At 50.8% G+C, this 23,840-nt stretch overlaps 1 protein-coding gene across 1 annotated transcript in view; it reads left to right on the forward strand.

Annotated features, from left to right (window-relative positions):
* The first annotated feature begins 727 nt into the window (after nucleotides 1-727).
* Nucleotides 728-23,840, forward strand: part of LOC144799215 (ectoderm-neural cortex protein 1-like) — a 30,974-nt gene continuing 7,861 nt past the window's right edge. Inside the window, exons 1-2 of the mRNA XM_078670487.1 lie at nucleotides 728-848; nucleotides 16,911-18,714. Of these exons, the coding sequence (XP_078526613.1) occupies nucleotides 16,926-18,695 (1,770 nt within the window). The 5' untranslated portion in view covers nucleotides 728-848; nucleotides 16,911-16,925 and the 3' untranslated portion in view covers nucleotides 18,696-18,714. The remainder of the gene's footprint in view (nucleotides 849-16,910; nucleotides 18,715-23,840) is intronic.

Consider the following 23,840-nt stretch of genomic DNA (forward strand, 5'->3'; position numbering starts at 1 on the left):
ATATCAGACAAGGGGAACTCACTCAGAACACTTGGAATCTAACCCACCTTCCCTCTTTCTTCTAGTTACTGCCTTTTCTTCTCTAGCGCTCTCGTCAGCGAAAAGTAACTCGCAGCGCTTTATAAGAAATCAAATACATTGCGACAGTTGGGCATGAAGCCAAGCGTTTCGGGTTTATATCTCTGTTCTCCTGTTGTTAAGAGTAATATAGCGCTGAGAGCTAAATCGAATCCAGGCGCTAGGAGCGACTTTCCATTGAATGTGCGGGTGTCACGGGTTTAACAGTTTTATCTGAAGCAATTTCTTGTAGAAAATCATATTTCAAATTAGTTTTAAACAATCAAATACCGAGTAACGTGCATATGACACTATTTTATTTATTTATTACAAATAAAAAGAAAAAAATCTCTGCTACAATCGTAGATATCATCTTTATTCCTAAATAGTTTCCTTCAGGGATGAAAGGGGGAGAGTTTAAAGGGAAGTGAAAGGGAAACCGCCGCAAGTCTGCTTTCATCCTCGCTTCCTTCCCCTCCCCCACCATGGATCCGGGGGTTCTAGGACCCAGGAGCCCGTCCCCGGGGGAGCCCTTCTCTTCAATGGCCGGGGTGTGGCGTAATCTCCGAGGGGGCGGGGCCTGCGCCCCATGCAGATGAAGCCCCTCTTTGTTCCTGCCCGGGCCCGGGGCCCCTCCCCGGGGGCGGGGCCTGGCCGGGGCCGCCTCTTGCAGCTTTGTCCGGGCGCAGCTGCCAGTCTCCCCAGAGTCAGTGCCAGGGGCCGGACGGGCGCCCGGAGCAGGACCCGCGCCATGGAGCCCCCGACGGCGGCTGTTTACTGAGGAGCGGGAGGTGAGTGGCTCTGGAGTGCTGGAGGGGCACCGGGGGGGCGGCTGCCCCGGGGTGAGGGGCGCTGCACTCCGGAAACTTCTGCACCAGCTTCTACTTTCTGGTGGCCGGGCCCTGCTCACTGCCCCTCTGGGAGGCTGCCCACGTTGTCCGTCCCTCTTCACCCTGTAGAGTCCTGCCTAGGTTGTCGTCATGCCCAACAACCTCCTCGTGTAGAATTCTGCCCAACTTGGCATCAGCCCCCAGCCTGCCTACTTAGAGCTGTGCCCAAGTTGTCAACATATTCTGCCCATGTTGTTTTCGGTCCCTCTACCCTGCCCCTGTAGAGGTCTTCCCACGTTGGTCTCTGTACCTCCACACTGCCCCTGTAGGGGTCTGCCTACGTTGGTGTCAGTACCCCCACACCCTGCCCCTGTAGAATTCTGCCCACCTTGGTGTCAGTACCCCCTTCCCCTGTAGAATTCTGCCCACCTTGGTGTCAGTACCCCCTTCCCCTGTAGAATTCTGCCCACCTTGGTGTCAGTACCCCCTTCCCCTGTAGAATTCTGCCCACCTTGTTGTCAGTACCCCCTTCCCCTGTAGAATTCTGCCCACCTTGTTGTCAGTACCCCCTTCCCCTGTAGAATTCTGCCCACCTTGGTGTCAGTACCCCCTTCCCCTGTAGAATTCTGCCCACCTTGTTGTCAGTACCCCCACACCCTGTAGAATTCTGCCCACATTGGTGTCAGTACCCCCACACCCTGTAGAATTCTGCCCACGTTGGTGTCAGTACCCCCACAAGAATTCTGTCCACCTTGGTGTCAGTACCCCCACACCCTGTAGAATTCTGTCCACCTTGGTGTCAGTACCCCCTTCCCCTGTAGAATTCTGCCCACCTTGGTGTCCGTACCCCTTCCCCTGTCGAATTCTGCCCACCTTGGTGTCAGTACCCCCTTCCCCTGTCGAATTCTGCCCACCTTGGTGTCAGTACCCCCTTCCCCTGTCGAATTCTGCCCACCTTGTTGACAGTACCCCCTTCCCCTGTCGAATTCTGCCCACCTTGTTGACAGTACCCCCTTCCCCTGTCGAATTCTGGCCACCTTGTTGACAGTACCCCCACACCCTGTAGAATTCTGCCCACATTGGTGTCAGTACCCCCACACCCTGTAGAATTCTGCCCACATTGGTGTCAGTACCCCCACACCCTGTAGAATTCTGCCCACCTTGGTGTCAGTACCCCCACACCCAGTAGAATTCTGCCCACCTTGGTGTCAGTACCCCCACACCCTGTAGAATTCTGCCCACCTTGGTGTCAGTACCCCCACACCCTGTAGAATTCTTCCCACCTTGGTGTCAGTACCCCCACACCCTGTAGAATTCTTCCCACCTTGGTGTCAGTACCCCCACACCCTGTAGAATTCTGCCCACCTTGGTGTCAGTACCCCCACACCCTGTAGAATTCTGCCCACCTTGGTGTCAGTACCACCTGTCGAAGTCTACCCACCTTGGTGTCAGTACCCCCACACCCTGTAGAATTCTGCCCACCTAGGTGTCAGTACCCCCACACCCTGTAGAATTCTGCCCACCTTGGTATCAGTACCGCCTTCCCCATTAGAAGTCTGCCCACCTTGGTGTCAGTACCACACCCTGCCCCCGTGGAGGTCTGCCCACGTTGGTGTCTGTACCTCCACTCTGCCCACCTTGGTGTCAGTGCCCCCACACCCTGTAGAATTCTGCCCACCTTGGTGTCAGTGCCCCCACACCCTTCCCCTGTAGAATTCTGCCCGTCTTGGTGCCTGTACCCCCACATCCTTCCCCTGTAGAAGCCTGCCCACCTTGGTGCCTGTACCTCCACCCTACCCCTGTGGAGGTCTGCTCACCTTGGTGTTTGTACCTCCACTCTGCCCACCTTGGTGTCTGTACCTCCACCCTATCCCTGTAAAACTCTGCCCACGTTGCTGTTTGCACACCTTGTTGGGAGCCCAGCAAGTGGAAGTTAAGCCCCCTTGTCCTGCCTCTTCCACGGCGGCCGTGTGCTGCCCCGGCCGCCCCTCCAGCCCCTCCAGCCTGGCTCCCAGCCGTGTACTCTCTCCTCCCCGTGTCGCGGTGTTTGCTGTGTCTGTTTGCTGTTCCTTCCCTTTGATCTGCTCTGTGCACGCAGGTTTCGTGCACGGCCGGGTGCCATGCCGTGCTTGTGTACACACTAGCGGCTGCGCCGGTTCTGCTTCTGACAGGCTGTGTGGTGCTTGGTGTGTAGGGTGCTGGGTGTTGGAGAGCACACGGTCTTTGACGTTCTTTGCACTGTGGTGTGTTGTAAGTTGTGTTTTGCTGCTTTCACTTTTGGGAGTTACATAACACGACTGCACAATGAATCACCTGTCTGTTGTCCCAGGGAGGGGCTTGTGTGCTGTGGGTGATAGTGCACCGGTCGACTTGTGAAAGTTGTGTACTCTGCGTGCACGTGTGTTGTACATCGGCTTACAAACAGCCAATGGTGTGCTCGTGCACAAGGTTTATTGACAGAAAGTGCCCGTGATTCACTTATCACGTGCACGCCTGTTAGGGGGTGCAGGTGTATTGGGTTCACCAGTGTCCCTCGGCATGTTGGCATCCATGGGCCCTGTGGAAGGGGTTCACTGACTCTTTAAAGTGTCAGGCACAGGTTTTCACCAACACAAGTCCTCCGTGCCACTGGTGGATTTCAGGGCAGAGGTGGCCCGCTCCCTGAGGGGTATGTATGGTGTCTTCAGGGCATGGTTCAGTTGCCCTACTCCGGGGTCATGCATAATAGTAGCGTAAAGTGGTGCACGCCTGGCACAATTGTCCGTTTGCTGCTAGTGCACTGTGACGTCACACTCTATGGTGGTATGGTGCTAGCATTTCTATAGTGTTTACTACCCCTGATGAATGGTTCTGATACCTACACTCTGGGGTCGTGCCGGGTGTCCACGTGAGACAGTGCGCTGCTCTGGTGCTTGATTTTAGCCTCTTGTGCTTGATTTTAGCCTCTTGTGCACTGTGTTTTCACAGTATGGAGCGTGGTTCTCTCCCCTGCACTTTAGGGCTTGGCATCGTCTGTACAAGATGGCGCACGGACCGGTTTTTAGGTTTGGGGGCCAGATCATTGCACTGTTCTGTTGCCTGTGTACTTGGGTCTTGCACAATGTTTCACAAGATTGTGCGCACCCCAGTTATCCGCCTTGCGGGTGGTGCTCTGTTTTCACAGCAAGCGCATTGACGCCATTGTCTATGTTCACTGAGACATAAACTCTTGACGAGCTACACACATGGTATGAAGCTTTCTTCATGCCTCGCTCACTTGGCACAGATGTTTCACAAGACCAACCTTGTCCGAATCTTTTAAAGTGTCTTGCGCTCGCATGAATATCTTATGAGATGCACATTACATCACTTTTTCCTCACGCCTCACTCACTTGTTACAGATAGTTCACAAGACGTAGTGATAGTTCACAAGACATAGTATATCCGTTTTCTTCACGCCTCACCTTCTTGTTACAGAGAGTTCACAAGACACAGTGCACCAGTTTTCTTCACGCCTCACTCTCTTGTTACAGATAGTTCACAAGACACAGTGCACCAGTCTTTCTTCACGCCTCACTCTCTTGTTGCAGTTAGTTCACAAGACATAGTGCATCAGTCTTTCTTCACACCTCACTTTCTTGTTAGTTCACAAGACACAGTGCATCAGTCTTTCTTCATGCCTCACTCTCTTGTTACAGATAGTTCACAAGACACAGTGCATCAGTCTTTCTTCATGCCTCACTCTCTTGTTACAGATAGTTCACAAGACACAGTGCTAGTTCACAAGACACAGTGCACAATTCTTTCTTCATGCCTCACTCTCTTATTACAGATAGTTCACAAGACAGTGCATCAGTTTTCTTCACGCCTCACTCTCTTGTTAGATAGTTCACAAGACACAGTGCATCACTTTTTCTTCACTCCTCACTCTTTTGTTACAGATAGTTCACAAGACACAACACATCAGTCGTTCTTCCTGCCTCACTTTCTTGTTACAGATAGTTCACAAGACATAGTGCATCAGTCTTTCTTCACACCACACTTTCTTGTTACAGATAGTTCACAAGACATAGTGCAGGAGTCTTTCTTAACGCCTCACTCTTGTGTTACAGATAGTTCACAAGACGTAGTGATAGTTCATAAGACATAGTGTATCCGTTTTCTTCACGCCTCACCTTCTTGTTACAGAGAGTTCACAATACACAGTGCACCAGTTTTCTTCACGCCTCACTCTCTTGTTAAAGATAGTGCACAAGACACACATCAGTCGTTCTTCCTGCCTCACTTTCTTGTTACAGATAGTTCACAAGACATAGTGCAGCAGTCTTTCTTCACGCCTCACTTTCTTGTTACAGATAGTTCACAAGACATAGTGCATCAGTCTTTCTTCATGCCTCACTCTCTTGTTACAGATAGTTCACAAGACATAGTGCAGCAGTCTTTCTTCACGCCTCACTCTCTTGTTACAGATAGTTCACAAGACACAGTGCATCAGTCTTTCTTCATGCCTCACTCTCTTCTTACAGATAGTTCACAAGACACTGTGCTAGTTCACAAGAGACAGTGCACCATTCTTTCTTCACGCCTCACTCTCTTATTACAGATAGTTCACAAGAGACACAGTGCATCAGTTTTCTTCACGCCTCACTCCCTTGGCACTAATACTTCACAAGAGACAATGCACAAATCTTGTTTTAGTGCCCACGTTGTGTCACAGAACGCAGAGACTGAATACTTAACTTGTGACAATACCCTGGTTTCTTGATGGTACCCAGAATCCTTTGCTACTCCTAGGTAACACCTTGCTTATGGCCAGCAATGACACCTTATTGGCCAGACTCCCTGTAGTGCAGATTACAGCTGCCCCCCTGCTCTGCAGCCTGCAGCAGGTTCCGCCTCAGCGCCTACTTTGAGATCAGGGCCGGACTAGGCGTAGAGTGCACCGGGCAATCCCCCAGTGCGCCGCAGGGGTGGGGGCCGGTTTCGTTTTTGTTACAGGGCCGTTTTTGCAGCATAAAAATCGGCCGAAAACCGGCCCCGGCAAAGAGCTCGGCGGCACCCACAACCACCCCCGGGGGGGCGCCGGCTGAGCACTTTTCCAGGGCCGGTTTTGGTTCCCAGTCCAGCACTGTTTGAGATCCTGGCACTGGCTTCTGTCAGAAAGCACCAGGCCTGCTGCCTGCTCACAGGGCTCTGATGGGGGGCGCCCCCTCCTATTTAAAGGGCAGAACTGAGTTACTACCACCCTGCAAGAATGCTTCGTTCAAGCTATAAGACGCTCTTGACGGTTCCCCCTACCAGACTGGGCGTAGAGCTTTCTCCTTTCTCGCCACCACGTCCTGGAACCAACTTCCGTGCCATCTGTGCTACTGTTCAGACTTTGCCAAGTTTAAAAAAAACCTTGAGATGTGTTTGTTCTAGCTGTTATGGTTCTGTGCTGGCGCAGCGCCGAGATCCACCTTCTTTGCGCTATATCAGTGCAATAACACAGCTCCCAGGGTTGGCTTCTTGGGCATTGGTACCACACGCCGGCGTGCAGCTCCACCGTGCCAGCACGGTTTGTGGGCACGTGTTAAAATGTTTACCCGTGCGCCAGATTAGAAGGAAACATTACACCCCCTCTGGCACTGTGTGCGGAGTGTCTTAATATAGTGCCCTCGACCCCGGTGCATTATGGGAGCGGGAAGGGGAGCTCACCCTGCCCCCAGTCCTCCGTGACGTCACCTGAAGCTGGCCTGGCAGGGGTCAGGAAGGACACTCACACGGTGAAGCTGTGACGTCATTCCACCACATTCCTCAAGTGTCACAGGCACTGGTGGGTCCCGGGAATCTGAGCCCTGCTCCTATTCCACGAGGCGGGTGAACTTCAGAGGGTGGCAATGACTATGCCATTTATTTATCTGTTTTCAAAACCAACACATAAATAAAAATGTTGTCATTTACAATACCTCTAACTTTTGCAAAGGCGAGACCGTTGCATTGTAAATGCTTGCTATTTTGTCTGACAGCCGGATGCACACATCCTGCCGTGTTAGATGTGATTCAGAGGTTCTGCAGTTTGCTGCTGGAGGCGTGTGTGGCTTGAAGGCGGGGACTTCCTGTCTGCAGGGTGACCCGGCACAGTGCTGGAAGCGGCTTGATGAAGTTTATTTAATTCCTGTTACTTTAGATTACTATTAGACCCGCATTATGACATCATGTTTATATCTTCACATTTCCAGATCCGCGAAAAAAGGTGCAGATTTGGAGAACCCGCTAGGAAGCCTTAATAATGTTGGTTGGCGCTATAGAGAGGCGGTTCATAAAATATAGCAGTGGCAGCCCAGTTATGTAGCGCTTAGTAAATGTAATGACTTTGATCCGCGTGCACCGCTTGCTACAAAGGCCGAGCCGCCCCAGACATCAAGGGGCCGGTGAAAGTATTGACGAGTCCAAAGGTCCGTATTTACAGTCGGAAGTCGACTTCCAATCCCGGCTCAGCCGTTCTGCTTGTGTGATCTTTGGGCTGGCCATCGGCTCCTCCCTTTTTTCTGGAATTTGTATTTGTATTTTATGGTACTTGTAAAGCGCATCAATCATCCCGAGGGACATCATGGCGCTAGGAAAGAACGCCTGTGCTAAATTGCTTACTCTTCATCTAGTTTATGGTAACTCCAGTATCTGGGGAAAGGGTGTTTTTCAGTTTCTTTCTGAAGAGTCCATGGTTCTCTGTGAGTCGTGTTGGCTGGCTGTGGCTGCTGTGTCTTTCTCTGTGAGTGCCAGAGAGGGCGAGCCGTCCGGCGGTGGGGTGTCAAATATTCCAGCCGGTGCAGCCTTGATGCTCCCTGGCGGACCCGGAAGTGAGAGGCGCGGGTGGGCCTTCCGCCGGCTTCGAAGGGTGCAAGTCTACACCTTCAAGCAGCTGACAAAGATGGAGGCGTAAGTACCAATGCGGTGCGTCGCCCTTGCGTCTCGCAATGCGGCCAGGGCCGGACTGGCTACCGGGCAGTTGTGTGTGCTGCCGAGCAGGGGGAGGATTTCTCCGTGGTGTGAGCTCATTTCGTTGATGGGGACCTGCGTGCGCTTTGTAATCAAAAAAGCAAAACGAATAATGCGGCGCTAGAACAACGCAGCACTAAAGTTAGATTGATCAAGATACGCAAGATCAGCTTGCGTGGCCAACTGGCTTGATTAAGCAACACAATGCAGGGCAAAAATCTGCGTTGCGTTACTCTGCACAAGGGATGTGTTCCACCGGTGCACTGTGGGTCGTCCCACGCATCTATCCACCCATGGATTTTGTTGCATTCCCAGACTCACCACTACTGGTAGACCTGGGAACTCATCAAAATGCTACGCCTCCCAAGGTGAGGCATAACGAGGAGAAATATCTTTATTTTTCTTGTTTTTTCCTCTCTCTAGCTGTGCTGCTTCTTGCCCCAATGGTGCAAGGGTCCCTGAGTTGGCACAAGGCAGCACATTGTGCACCAGCGCATGGAAACGGCAGGAACGTGCGTATGATGTTAAATACAGCGCATTCCTGCGTTTCCCTTTCACGCGGCTCAGCACGGTGGTACACTGCACAGCGTGATTTCTTGATAAATGTCGCTCTCACAGACCGTCACTGTCGCATTTTTGACTGTGTCTTTGTGTCTGTGCGCACCACTGTGGGATGGCGGTGGTCAGTTCGAGAGAAGATCACTCAGGCCAGTGGGTAGCGCTGGATTATGTCTGTCCTGCTACTGGTCGGCCCATCCAAGCCTCTGTTAACCAATTCTTTGAATATATACAGCAGGTTTTCGCTCCTCGGAGAGAGCGGGCCCTCTCACCTCATGCTATTAGCTGTCTGGTGTATCAGTCCGCCTCCTGTGAAGTTTTTCCATTGCAACGCATGAGGGACTATTTCACATCTGAAAAGCACACTGAATCATGCATGACAAATTAAACACGTCATCTCGCAATGCATTGTAAACAGAGAGCTGTCTTTTCCTTGCTCGCTTGGCCACTGGATTCAAGATAGCCTGGCTGATGAGGATTATGAATCCGAAACCGGTCCTCGAAAGCTTGTTTCCGGTCCAGGGAAGACATGGCTTGGCAGTTTGGGCTGGACTGCTCCCATGAGGCACAGGGTCAGACTGATCTGCATATGGCCATGTCTGAACTGGGGTGGCTGAGTGAGCTAAAGAATGGTGATGGATTAAACCCAGATCAGTTGACTGGGGTGAGTGTTTAATTTGCTCAAACGCTCCGTCCATCATCCCCTTTTGTATCGTCTTTTTTAATGCAGCAGCTTTTTAAACATTTTAGGATTCAAAATGCAAGCAAGAGCTTGCTTGATTCTTTATACAAGCATGGGTTTGCTCACGGATATTTATCTTACTGACTAAATACATATCCCATTTGCATGTTGAGCACTTAACATCCCTTCGATGTGCAAACTAAATATACCAAGTTTAACACTTCACTTCTTTTATTCCCAGAAGTAGTGTTGTTTTTCTTTTTTTATTGGCTCCCCTCAGGCTTGCAAGGCAATTTGTATTCCATTTTGAGTAATTATGTTAATTTCTCGTGTATCCAAGTGTTCCTTCCTCTCGTGTATCCTGGGCGAGGACTTCCTTCCTCCCTCTGAGCCGTACAATGGCGCCGCTGTGCACTTGCTGGTGGGTGAAGTCATTTGCTAGCGGCTAAGCCGGGGTGCTGTGCCTGGGCCTGCCTTCCCACCCTTCCCCTAAAGCAGGTAATGGTGGCTGGCTTGTGGGCCTGTCTGTGGGGAGCTGTTCTCAACCACAGCAGATGCCTCATTGGCGGTGCTTTTCATGTTTTTCCAGGTCCTGGATGCTTTTTGAGGCCTCCGTGAAGATGATGAAACACGTTATTTTATTTTAACCACTTCTGAGATTAAAGTAAAGTAACGTGGATTTTAGGTCGAGCCTGGCCAGCGCATGCTGTATTCGAGTATGGACTTGAAGCTCCGCCCACTCTCCGCCTCTATTTTCCATTGGCTTGTGTCATTGTCCTTTATAAATGCTGGCTTCTGATTCGTTAATAGGCTTGTTAGTCCCTCCTTAGTACCGCCTTGTTTTCATTTTTAAACTCCCATGAGGACTGTCCCTTTTACATCAGTTGTTACACTGTGTCTCTTATTTAGTCTGTAAGCACTATTTTGTTTAATGCGTTTCTCCTACTGCAGCCATGACATAGTTTCCTGCAACTTTCACTGTGCCATGCACGCTTTCACTTTCCAAGCAGTCCGGGACAATGGCAGCCGAGGTCTCACATTTATAAGAGTTTGAGCTATTGGCAGTGCACATGACAATGACTTTTATTTATGTGTTAATTATCAAAACAGGTATATAAAATGCATTGTCATGTACAATAGCTTAAACTCTCGCAAGTGCGAGGCCTATTGCATTGCAAATGCTTGTTTTTCATATGTAGGGGATATATCACACCAGCATCTTCTACCAGCTACAGCTCTTGTTTATTGGCAAGTGTGGGACTCGTGATTATGTGGCCCACAACGTGTGCCACCAGGTGTCCACCCTGCCCAGATCTTCGAGGCTGTGGACTGGTCAACTGGGCTTAGTTCCTTGCTAGAGAAGCTGTGAGTGGCATATTTTATGCTTTCCATGCACAGAGATAACTATCAGCTTTAGGGCCATCCCCTGTCCAGGGCTAAAAAAATGGTCTTACAGATTGTATTTAGATTAAGTGCATTTGTATAGCGCATTGACAGCATTTGTAAGAATCTGAGGCACTTTCAGAAGCTAGGCACCATTTACAATTCTGGGTTCTTGTTAACTGGCGTTGAAGTGGTCTGTTGATATTGTGTGTGTCTCTACTTCTGCTTGTGTCGACGTGAGTGCTAAGGTGAGAGGCTGGCAAGGGTGGGCCCACTGTTGTGGTGTTTACTGCTGACTCTGCTGGATAGGGTGTTACCCCAGTGACACAGAAGTATTTTGATTGGAAACATTTTATGCACCCTGGGCAGCTAACATGCCCGCCATGTTGGCTCAGGTCACGTGACACTTTCCAGGAAGCTGCACTTTGCATGCTGGGATTTTTAGGTCTAGAGCTAATCTGTCAGCCTGACCTATTCTTTAAAATATACATGGTGTGCATTGTCTTCACCCAGACAAGTGTTCCTTTAGCTCCACGTCTCTTGCTATTGGCTGTTTTGCATTTCATTCCGCCTCCGGTGAAGTGCTTGCATTGCAGTGCACAATGGTGTGTTTTACATCTCAAAACAATAAATCATGAAAAGTCTGTATCTCGTGAGAACGTTTTTATTTTTCCTAATGTTTAGTCAGGACTGATCATGCAAGCCAGACCTTTTGGCTTTGCCAATGCATATTACATTTGTGGTTGCCGTTATAGATGTGTTCTGAAAAGAACCACTTGGCTAAGGCAAGTTGAGTTCTACAGGGGCTGCTTATCAGTTCTGGTGAAGAACAGACTTTGTGAAGAGGTTGTCATAAAAAATGTCACTCATCCCAGCATGCACTGCTGCCCGACAGAAGGCTGGGGGAATTGAATGTTTAAGGAATAAGTTCCATGTAGGCCTGGACGCGTGAAATTCCACTCTGAGTTTTTCCAACTCCGCCCAGCACACAGAGTTCTGAAAAACTCCGCAGAGCGAAGTTTTTTTCTCACTCGCCAGCATTCAGTTGGTGGGCGTTTCCTCCAGACCACCTCATGGCGATATTACTCAATTCGGGTGGTTCGCCGATGATCGCTACCGCTTGCATTGAGAAACCTTCCATTCGCGTTGAGGAAGCTGCTGCTCGCATTGAGAAACCTTCCATTAGCGTTGAGTAAGCTACCGGTCGCATTGAGTAACCTTCCATTCGCGTGGAGGAAGATCCGGCTCGCATTGAGAAACCTTCCATTCACGTTGAGGAAGATACTGCTTGCATTGAGAAACCTTCCATTCGTGTTGAGGAAGATACCGCTTGCATTGAGAAACCTTCCATTCGCGTTGAGGAAGATACCGCTCACATTGGGAAACCTTCCATTCGCGTTGAGGAAGATACCGCTCACATTGAGAAACCTTCCATTCGCGTTGAGGTAGCTGCTGCTCGCATTGAGAAACCTTCCATTCGTGTTGAGGAAGATACCGCTTGCATTGAGAAACCTTCCATTCGCGTTGAGGAAGATACCGCTCACATTGGGAAACCTTCCATTCGCGTTGAGGAAGATACCGCTCACATTGAGAAACCTTCCATTCGCGTTGAGGTAGCTGCTGCTCGCATTGAGAAACCTTCCATTCGCGTTGAGTAAGCTACCGGTCGCATTGAGTAACCTTCCATTCGCGTGGAGGAAGATCCGGCTCGCATTGAGAAACCTTCCATTCACGTTGAGGAAGATACCGCTTGCATTGAGAAACCTTCCATTCGTGTTGAGGAAGATACCGCTCACATTGGGAAACCTTCCATTCGCGTTGAGGAAGATACCGCTCACATTGAGAAACCTTCCATTCGCGTTGAGGAAGATACCGCTCACATAGAGAAACCTTCCATTCGGGTTGAGGAAGATACCGCTCGCATTGAGAAACCTTCCATTCGCGTTGAGGAAGCTACCGCTCGCATTGAGAAACCTTCCATTCGCGTTGAGGAAGCTACCGCTCACATTGGGAAACCTTCCATTCGCGTTGAGGAAGATACCGCTCACATTGAGAAACCTTCCATTCGCGTTGAGGAAGCTGCTGCTCGCATTGAGAAACCTTCCATTCGCGTTGAGTAAGCTACCGGTCGCATTGAGTAACCTTCCATTCGCGTGGAGGAAGATCCGGCTCGCATTGAGAAACCTTCCATTCACGTTGAGGAAGATACCGCTTGCATTGAGAAACCTTCCATTCTTGTTGAGGAAGATACCGCTCACATTGGGAAACCTTCCATTCGCGTTGAGGAAGATACCGCTCACATTGAGAAACCTTCCATTCGCGTTGAGGAAGATACCGCTCACATAGAGAAACCTTCCATTCGGGTTGAGGAAGATACCGCTCGCATTGAGAAACCTTCCATTCGCGTTGAGGAAGCTACCGCTCGCATTGAGAAACCTTCCATTCGCGTTGAGGAAGCTACCGCTCGCATTGAGAAACCTTCCATTCGCGTTGAGGAAGATACCGCTCGCATTGAGAAACCTTCCATTCGCGTTGAGGAAGCTACCGCTCGCATTGAGAAACCTTCCATTCGCGTTGAGGAAGCTACCGCTCGCATTGAGAAACCTTCCATTCGCGTTGAGGAAGATACCGCTCGCATTGAGAAACCTTCCATTCGCGTTGAGGAAGCTACCGCTCGCATTGAGAAACCTTCCATTCACGTTGAGGAAGATACCGCTCGCATTGAGAAACCTTCCATTCGCGTTGAGGAAGCTACCGCTTGCATTGAGAAACCTTCCATTTGCGTTGAGGAAGATACCGCTCACATTGAGAAACCTTCCATTCGCGTTGAGGAAGCTACCGCTCGCATTGAGAAACCTTCCATTTGCGTTGAGGAAGCTGCCGCTCGCTTTGAGAAACCTTCCATTCGCGTTGAGGAAGCTACCGCTCACATTGAGAAACCTTCCATTCGCGTTGAGGAAGCTGCCGCTTGAGTACAACATCTACTGGAGCGGCAGAAAGAAGCAGCGCCCTTGTGCGCTGTCCATGGAGCCGTGCACGCTGATTTTCCAGTGCGCGACGAACACCTGGTGCTAAAAATCAGAGCAAACGGTGCACTCTAACGCTCCGCCATTTGCGTAACTCCACATAGTGAGGTGGAGTTTTTGGGAACTCCGCCCAGGCCTAGTCCTATGTATTAGAGGGCGTGGCAGCAATCATAGAAATAGACAAATTATTGAGATAAGTGAGGACTTTGCAAATCGCCAATGTTTGTACAACACTGAATGACTTCTCAACAATATAAGGACCGCAGCACACGAACTGGCCGCAGGGAGGCATTCCTTAAAGTAACTTTTTGGCAACTTCTAAAACGCCCAGATGTGGGTTTTTAATCGGAGTCTCGTTCTGGCCCCAGCTGTGTCTGGTCCACCTCGCCCTCATGTTTTTTCCAGCAGTGGGACGAAAATTGAAGGCTGCCAGGGCCTTTTTATAGCGCCTCTTTTTCAAAAATAAACCTTGAGTGTGGCCACTGGGCACCGCCCCGTCTCCTGCGGGCCTTCGTCCACAGCTCTGACCCCAGATGTGAGGTCCCAGCAGAAGGGGGTGGCGGGAGTGTAGCTGGTGCGGCAGGTGCAGTGGCACCGGGACCCAGAGGGGCCTACTGAACCCTGATAATTACCCGAATTTACTGCACAGGCAGCGGTGAGGTCTTTTCCTTGCACGGGGGCCCATTGCACACTTGCTGGGACAGGCAGACGTGTGGGTTTGGTTTCCAGACCCTGCTGCGGTGTTTTTTGCCTGAATTGAAAAAGCTCCGGGCACTGTCCCAAACCGAAGCCGCCCGGGTGTGACCTTGAAGCCCAAGGACATTCCCCGAAGGTGTTTAACAATCGCAGCTTGTCGACCACAGGACATTTCTGGCTATCATTGGGTGAAAGGTGACTTTGTAACATTTTATTTCAACTTGGTATTACCATAAAACCCTCACCCGTTGGTAAAGATGGCTATTGTATATCATTAAAGCCTCATTTCCAAACCTCCTCGTTTGTGGTCCGGCCCGATGCATTCTGGGACGCATTTTCAGCGAGACAATGTAAATGTTGCGTTTTTATTTAGTATTTTAGAGCGGGATTCCCTTTATTTTATGGCCTCCCGATGTTGAAGAAAATGCAAAACAGCAAAAGATAATAGGAAGTCTGTCCTTCGAGATGTACTATAAGTTGTCAACAGTGCAGCAGGTGCAGTGCACCGGGGCCCACTTTACACCGATTTGTGGTTGTTTTTTCAGGGTCTAAGTAGGGGATGGAAGTCTATTTTACGTACATGTATTAGGACGCGTGGCGCCACGGCTACGCTGCTGACTCAAATGTGACCTTGGTACTATTAGAAGTGTAGAAGCCAAATTCGTGTGAGCGGGGTGAACAGCAAGTGGTCCTGGGTGTCTGCCTCCACTGTCCTGCCCCCTACTTGGAAGGCATCAACCACAACGAAATGTCACCCGTCTTCAGTCACTGCTATTGCAGGGACGAAAGAGTACCCCAGTACTACAGGGGTGTAAGGGTACCCCAATACTACACCAAAGTAGTAACCATTTTCCACCCACAGACATTAGAGGCAGAATTCACAAAGCCATTTGCACGTGTAAGGTTCCCTCGCTTTTGCAAGTGGCTTCATCTACGCGTGCAAAATATAAATTTGTACTATAAATTCAATGTATTCACATATAATATTGTATCACCGTGGTGTGATGCCATGTAGGAGCGTGGAGTAGGCATGCCGGGAGGGGAACACCTTGTAGAGTTTGTGCACACCTTCAAACTTGTGAGTTTGTGGCTATTGACCTTTCTGTCAGTCCATTCTACCTTCAAAAAGGTTGGAGATTTACTCCTACCAAAAGATTAAATCCTTTTCCAATGTGGGCAGGGGCGGCGAACTCCCCCGAAATTTGGAGGTGTAGGTAAGGGGCTCCTGTTTACAGAAAATGTTTTCCTCGTGGCGAATAAAAAGAGGACGTGAAAAGTGCACGGGTAGTGCCCATTTACGCACGCGTAATTCTAGGAAAATTACGCTCGCGTAACTGCAGTAGTCACTACTTCCGGAAAGCTGGTGGCCATAGCACAGAAGGTATCTGCGCCTCCGCTGTGGATGCCTGGAGGTTTCACTGGTGACGTCAGGCCAGAGAGTGGAACATTCGGACGGAACATGTATGACACGCGCCGTGCAGGCATGTAGGCCCCAAAGAACGAGCCTTGTGTTACAACTTGCCCCAGCGCCTTCGGGGTTCCCCGTGCACTAAAGATGAACCGGTTCGAGCCGCCCTGCTCCGTTAATAAACATCCTGCGGCCGGAGGGCTGTCGTTTGAGGAATGTGAGTGCTTTTGAAGTAAGTACCTGTCCAGAGCGACGTGCAGCGCGCGCTTTCAGGGTCGGATCTGACAGCACCTTCTTCTCTGACCTCCCTGGTTCAGCGCGTGCCCGATCACATTTTTGTATCCGTGCCAAATGGAGAAGGCAGGTGATTAAACATGCAATTGTTATAGGAGCATCTGACATTTTATAATTGTAATTTTCGGTTCTTAATGGGGCATTTTCAAACATGGCCCATTTTCATAAAAGTTATAGGATTGGCCAAGGTTGAGAACACCCACTTTTGTCTGTGCATTTTACGTGGAAGGAGATGAAGTGATTTGCCTAGAATCACACGATGTTGAGTCTACCACCAAGGTAAGTATTGGAACGTGTCTCCAGGTTCCAAAGGCCGCCGCTTTAGTCAGTCGCCACATCGTAGGTATTTTCCAAGCTGGTAAGGCTTGTGAAATGCCTACTCGTTGGTGTGTAGCGGGAGGTTTATCTCCACAGGGAAACTTTATTTCCCTCTGGAGAAAGGCATGTTACTTAAGACATGTTACTTGTGCAAATGCACTATTACCCATTAATCACATCAGTTTCCACCCTGTGTAATCTGCTTGTGTGAATTTTGCCCAGTAGCAGGAGTAAGTAGTCTTGGAAATCTGGGACTGTCATAGATTTACTGGAGCAGGCCTGGTTATCTTCATAAATTGAGTGTTGGGCAAGGGTGGCTGCCTGGAAAGAGGGGAGAGGGCTAAAAAAATGATGTACATTAACATTAGCATCATATATATATATATATGCACAGAATCTCCCCACTGGTGACACTATGATAGACCTACTTACTGATGATAATGTGTGACTAGCAATTCTTGAAGTACTCCAGAGAGTGTTTTGGAATTACATGAAAGTTGGAAAATTGCTCCAAAGTTTGCAGAAATCCTCCGGAGAGTAAGTTTCTGACATTCCGCGTAGGCTTTGAATGAGACAGAGTGAGAGTCGATTTAATTTCTGGACCGAGAACATGCATAATTAAACAAGTTGCGCAGTAAGCAGTATCTTTGCGTTTGTTCACCTTGGACCACCGAAGTAATACTTTCATTTTCTTTTTCCAGAAAAGATCACTGAAAATGTCGGTCAGCAATCACGAGAACCGGAAGTCGCGGTCCAGTTCGGGCTCGATGAACATCCAGCTCTTCCACAAGCCAGGACACGCCGACAGCCTCCTGACGCACCTCAACCTGCTACGCAAGAGATGCCTCTTCACGGACGTGGTGCTCCTGGCGGGAAACCGCACCTTCCCATGTCACCGGGCCGTGCTGGCCGCCTGCAGCCGCTACTTCGATGCCATGTTCAGCGGGGGGCTGAAAGAAAGCCGCGACACAGAGGTCAACTTCCGTGACGCCTTGCACCCTGAGGTGCTGGAACTGCTTTTGGACTATGCGTATTCTGCCCGCGTGATCATCAACGAAGAGAACGCGGAGTCGCTTCTAGAGGCTGGGGACATGTTGCAGTTTCTTGACATCCGCGACGCCTCAGCAGATTTCCTTGAGAAGAACCTCCACCCCGCCAACTGCCTGAACATGATGCTGTTGTCCGACGCCTACTGCTGTGAAGGCCTCTTCGAGCTCTCCTGGAGGATGTGCTTGGCCAACTTTGCCTCTGTGTACCAAACAGAAGACTTCTTGAGGCTTCCAAAGGCCAAGCTCATGGAGCTGGTGAGAAGCGAAGAGCTGGAGGTAGAAGACGAAGCGATTGTCTACGAAGCTGTGATTGGTTGGGTGAAGTTCGACCTTCCTCGACGCCATGACGACTTGCCTGACCTGCTACGCTGCGTGCGGCTCGCTCTCTTGCCTGAGGCGTACTTGAGAAACATTGTTGCAGGTGATGAGTTGGTGTACGGCCACAAGTTGGGAAAGGAGATTGTGGAGGACGCGGTGCGCTGCAAGATGAAGATCCTACAGAACGACGGTCTGGTGACCGGCTTTTGCGCACAACCTCGTAAAATCAGCCAGGCTTTGCTGCTCCTCGGCGGCCAGACTTTCATGTGTGACAAAATCTACATGATTGATCAGAAAACCAGTGAGATCATGCCTAGGACTGACATCCCGAGCCCACGCAAGGAGTGCAGCGCGTGCGCCATCGGCTGCAAGGTGTATGTGACCGGTGGCAAAGGATCAGAGAATGGGGCCTCCAAAGACGTTTGGGTGTACGACACTCTTCACGACGAGTGGTCCAAAGCTGCCCCCATGATGGTGGCCCGGTTTGGCCATGGTTGCACAGAACTTGACCATTGTTTGTATGTGGTTGGTGGCCACACAGCTGTGACGGGCTCCTTTCCCGCATCCCCGTCGGTCTCTCTGAAGCAGGTGGAACAGTATGACCCACATGCCGATAAGTGGACGCTCATGGCGCCTCTCAAGGAGGGGGTCAGTAATGCAGCTGTGGTTGGAGCCAAAATGAAACTCTTTGTCTTTGGTGGCACCAGTACCAACCGCGATAAGCTGCCCAAAGTCCAGTGCTTTGATCCGTGCCTGAACCGTTGGACTGTGCCAACTACCTGCCCGCAGCCCTGGCGCTACACAGCCGCCGCAGGTCTGGGCAGCCATGTAGTGGTCATTGGTGGCGACACGGAGTTCTCGGCCAGCTCGGCATACCGTTTCAACAGCGAGACCTACCAGTGGTCAAAATTTGGGGACGTCACCTCCAAACGCATCAGTTGCCGGGCGGTGGCTTCAGGCAACAAACTGTACGTGGTTGGGGGATACTGCGGCGCCCAGCGCTGCAAAACTCTGGACTGCTACGACCCTTCGTCGGACACATGGAGCAGCGTCACTACAGTTCCTTATTCCCTGATCCCGACAGCCTTCGTCAGCACGTGGAAGTATTTGGCAACCTAGCACGCTCTTCCCTCACCAGGTAACTATATGTATTTTAAAGTAAAAGTGACTATATAACTTTGTGTTTTGCAAGTGTATATTTTCATCTGCCTTCATAGCAACATGGTGGGAAAACCCTTCTTGCCACGACATTACTTATCAAGCATACTAAAGTTATAATTTTGCAGAAATTCTAGGTAAATACAAGAGGGACTAAGATTCCAAAATGGAAGGTAAGGCTGACTTTTCGTACTAGTCACTGAACCCAGACGCGCTTTATTTGTGGACTGCATTGTGACATTTTACTCGCCCCCATCCTATCCTATCCTATCCCATCCCTGTTTAGATTAATTGTCCACATCATTCGAGAGCCCTTGAATTTACTGCTAAAAGTTGAGGTGGATAAAATTAAATCTTTACCTATAATGTTGAGAGACTCCCCTCTTGGGTAAAGTTTTCCATCTCTTCCTGCGGTGAAGCCGAGCATGCCCTAACCCATGTTTGCTGCTGCTGGATGTCCCACCCACAAAGGGCGGGACTTCCTGCTACAGGGGACTACTGCTAAACTTTAGTTTTACGGCTACCGCTCTTAGACCTGAGTGGCAGTGGTGAAACCCAATAGCAGCTGTGCACGTCACATTTTACTTTGTCGCGAGATTATTACTACTGCACCGAATGGCCTGGCCTGTGAGGGTGCAAGGACAATGTTTATTCGGCATGGGTAGCCGAATTATGTGGCACGAAAAGGCAAACTGTTGAAATTATGACACAAATTCTGTGGCATTACTAGTTATATGTTTTGAAATTTGAACACATAGCGTTGCCAAAGGGAAGCCAGTGTAGTAGCAATGCTCGAAAATTTTAAGATGGAAAACTATCTATTATTGGGAAATGCTTGTCACTGAGACTTAGAAATGTTGTATTTTATGCACCACAGAGCAGATATAGCATTAGATCCCCATCAGCTGAAAATCAGGTTTTTGCCTCGAGACTTTGTGTAGTAAAAGGTTTACCCCACGTATTACATTTATCCAAGTTATGTCTTCCACCTTCAGTTAAGGGTTATCCTTTGTATGGACAGTAAAACCTGTTTAAATCCCCCCTTCCTATTGAATCATAAACTGGCAACACAGTAATGTGAATTTCATTTATTGTATGCACTCCTCACTAGGAGTTCCTTCACCCTCTTTAAATTACATTTATGTATTAAGGACAAAAAATCTTCTCCCAGTGTTTCAACTAAGGAGTTTTACACCATCCGGGCAAAATTGCCATCAGCAGCTGAAAGATGACCAGCTAACTTTTTCCAGAGCATCAGGGGGAGAGTTGCCCCAATGTGCAAAGTTTTAGTAACTTTTGGTTTGTACGAGCATGGAGCATTTTTTGTTTAAAATCTGCAGATCACACAGCGCATGGCAGAGTACGCGGCGAGCGCGGCAATTTAATATTCAAACAGAAATGGCAGCGGCTGCCACAACATCTAAGGGTAGAAGGTGTATGTGGTGTAGGCAGACTTCCTGCCGACACTACAATCTGTTCGAGGGTCTGCAGGCCACATGTGTTCTCCCCTACTCCCAGCACCTGTTCTTCTGGTGAAGGAGCTCTCTCTGGCCTGCACTCATAGGGGCTTTGCTGTTTTCTCCCAGCTGCTACACAGTGTGTCCAAGGTGGTGAAAAGTAGTGGTCCCCACACTCATCACCCCGTAGGGTCAGACCGCCTACGCCGTTTGCATGCGCGTTTACGTCCAAACGCCTGTACGGCATATGTTGGTGGCCAGTTTCCATAAGCTATCTGACTAGTGATTTCCTTGAATATTGCAGGACTGCATTTAAATACCTTAACACTTCTGCAGGCTGTGCTAACCCTCTGTTTCTCAGGAGATGGCCATGCAGAACCGAGAAAAGTAGCTCGAACAGCAACAAACATTGGCTCCACCCCAGACCAGGAACAAGCCTTCTTTTGTGTCATACTTACTAATCCTGGTTAGCCTGTTTTTAGGACTTGCCCCTTTGGCAGATAAGTGAATTGAGGCCCAAAGAGCTATTGTGATGAAGATAACACACTCACACGAGGGGTAGCCGGAGTAAAACATGTCTCCTTCTCTTAGAACTGAATACTTGAGATCTGATTCACAACTTTACGTACACCCTTAAGTTGAATTTAGGTGGTCAATAAAAGTCATTGAGAATGTAAAATCAAGGCCCTTTGTTCAACCTGGCTAGGGTCTTTGAAAAGCGTGCCAGGGAATGCCTAATTTCAGCCAAAATGTGGACTTGTTGCTTCACAAGATTAGGGTTTGAGGTGAAATTTCAGCCAGTTTTGGTTGATCAGACTCGATCCATTAGGTGAACACCCCCGAACTAGTACATTTGAGAACACTTAGTTTCTGCAGGTAGTTTCCTCTGCTAGAACCCCCACCAATCATCTGCTTAGGTCAAAGGCAGGAGTAAAAGCGATTCTAGCGTGGGAGGAAAAGTCCTTATATTTAAAAGGAGTGTAAATTAAGAGTTTCTCCACGAAGGGGAGGTGAAATCCCCTATTGAGGGGAAAAAAGGTATTATATTTTGTAAGTAACTGTATTACAAATGTGGAATTTTTCCGTGATGGAAATTCTGTAATGGTGAATTTATTTCTACGACTGTCACAGATTGTCCTGAGTACTCCAGGTGACCATAGCAAATTGCTAATATATAGCTGAAAACCTGCTCAAAACATGACCGTAATCTTTGAACGTAGATTTCTTACCTTTGTAAATTGGCACTTTGTCTCCAGAGGACCTTTATTCCACCGCTATAGTAAATACAAGGAAATTCCTAAAAAGTCGTAAGTCTCCTCGAAACATAGGAGTAATATCATAAAGTAGATTTCTTGCCTTCGGTCCCCTCATTTGTAAATCTGCCTTTCGTCATGCGAGTACTTTGTTGCCACACGAGCACCTTCTCTATGTCGCTACGCGAGCGCCTTCTCTCTCTTGCCACGCAAGCGCCTTCTCTCTCTTGCTACGTGAGCGCCTTCTCTCTTGCTACGCGAGCGCCTTCTCTCTAGCCAGGCAAGCGCCTTCTCTCTAGCCAGGCGAGCGCCTTCTCTCTAGCCAGGCGAGCGCCTTCTCTCTAGCCAGGCGAGCGCCTTCTCTCTAGCCAGGCGAGCGCCTTCTCTCTTGCTACGCGAGCGCCTTCTCTCTCTTGCTACGCGAACGCCTTCTCTCTAGCCAGGCAAGCGCCTTCTCTCTCTTGCTACGCGAGCACCTTCTCTCTAGCCACATGAGCGCCTTCTCTCTAGCCACACGAGCGCCTTCTCTCTAGCCACACGAGCGCCTTCTCTCTAGCCACACGAGCGCCTTCTCTCTAGCCACACGAGCGCCTTCTCTCTAGCCACATGAGCGCCTTCTCTCTAGCCACACGAGCGCCTTCTCTCTAGCCACACGAGCACCTTCTCTGTCACCACGCAAGCGCCTTCTCTCTCTCGCCATGCGGGCACCTTCTCTCTCTCGCCACACGGGCGCCTTCTCTCTGTCGCCACGCGGGCACCTTCTCTCTGTCGCCACGCAAGCGCCTTATCTCTGTTGCCACGTGGACGCCTTCTCTCTGTCGCCACGTGGACGCCTTCTCTCTGTAGCCACGTAGGCGCCTTCTCTCTGTCGCCACGCGGGCGTCTTCTCTCTGTCGCCACGCGGGCGTCTTCTCTCTGTTGCCACGCGGGCGTCTTCTCTCTGTCGCCACGCGAGCGTCTTCTCTCTGTCGCCACGCGAGCGCATTCTCTCTTGTCGCCGTGCTGGCGCCTTCTCTCTGTCGCCGCTCTGGCGCCTTCCCTCTGTCGCCGTGCGGTCGCCTTCTCTCTGTCGCTGCGCTGGCGCCTTCTCTGTCGCTGCGCTGGCGCCTTCTCTGTCGCTGCGCTGGCGCCTTCTCTCTGTCGCAGCGATGGCGCCTTCTCTCTGTCGCCGCGCTGGTGCCTTCTCTCTGTCGCCGCGCTGGCGCCTTCTCTCTGTCGCCGCGCTGGCGCCTTCTCTCTGTCGCCACGCGAGCGCCTTCTCTCTGTCACCACGCGAGCGCCTTCTCTCTGTCGCCACGCGAGCGCCTTCTCTCTGTCGCCACGCGAGCGCCTTCTCTCTGTCGCCACGCGAGCGCCTTCTCTCTGTCGCCACGCGAGCGCCTTCTCTCTGTCGCCACGCGAGCGCCTTCTCTCTGTCGCCACGCGAGCGCCTTCTCTCTGTCGCCACGCGAGCGCCTTCTCTCTGTCGCCACGCGAGCGCCTTCTCTCTGTCGCCACGCGAGCGCCTTCTCTCTGTCGCCACGCGAGCGCCTTCTCTCTCGCCACGCGAGCGCCTTCTCTGTCGCCACGCGAGCGCCTTCTCTGTCGCCACGCGAGCGCCTTCTCTGTCGCCACGCGAGCGCCTTCTCTGTCGCCACGCGAGCGCCTTCTCTGTCGCCACGCGAGCGCCTTCTCTGTCGCCACGCGAGCGCCTTCTCTGTCGCCACGCGAGCGCCTTCTCTGTCGCCACGCGAGCGCCTTCTCTGTCGCCACGCGAGCGCCTTCTCTGTCGCCACGCGAGCGCCTTCTCTCTGTCGCCACGCGAGCGCCTTCTCTCTGTCGCCACGCGAGCGCCTTCTCTCTCTCGCCACGCGGGCACCTTCTCTCTCACGAGCCCCTTCTCTGTCGCCACGCGAGCACCTTCTCTCTAGCCACACGAGCGCCTTCTCTCTAGCCACACGAGCGCCTTCTCTCTAGCCACACGAGCGCCTTCTCTCTAGCCACACGAGCGCCTTCTCTCTAGCCACACGAGCACCTTCTCTGTCACCACGCAAGCGCCTTCTCTCTCTCGCCATGCGGGCGCCTTCTCTCTCTCGCCACACGGGCGCCTTCTCTCTCTCGCCACACGGGCGCCTTCTCTCTGTCGCCACGCGGGCACCTTCTCTCTGTCGCCACGCAAGCGCCTTCTCTCTGTTGCCACGTGGACGCCTTCTCTCTGTCGCCACGTGGACGCCTTCTCTCTGTAGCCACGTAGGCGCCTTCTCTCTGTCGCCACGCGAGCGTCTTCTCTCTGTCGCCACGCGGGCGTCTTCTCTCTGTCGCCACGCGGGCGTCTTCTCTCTGTCGCCACGCGGGCGTCTTCTCTCTGTCGCCACGCGAGCGTCTTCTCTCTGTCGCCACGCGAGCGCATTCTCTCT

Source organism: Lissotriton helveticus, chromosome 12 (assembly GCF_964261635.1).
Source record: "Lissotriton helveticus chromosome 12, aLisHel1.1, whole genome shotgun sequence".
Classification (NCBI taxonomy): Eukaryota; Metazoa; Chordata; class Amphibia; order Caudata; family Salamandridae; genus Lissotriton; species Lissotriton helveticus.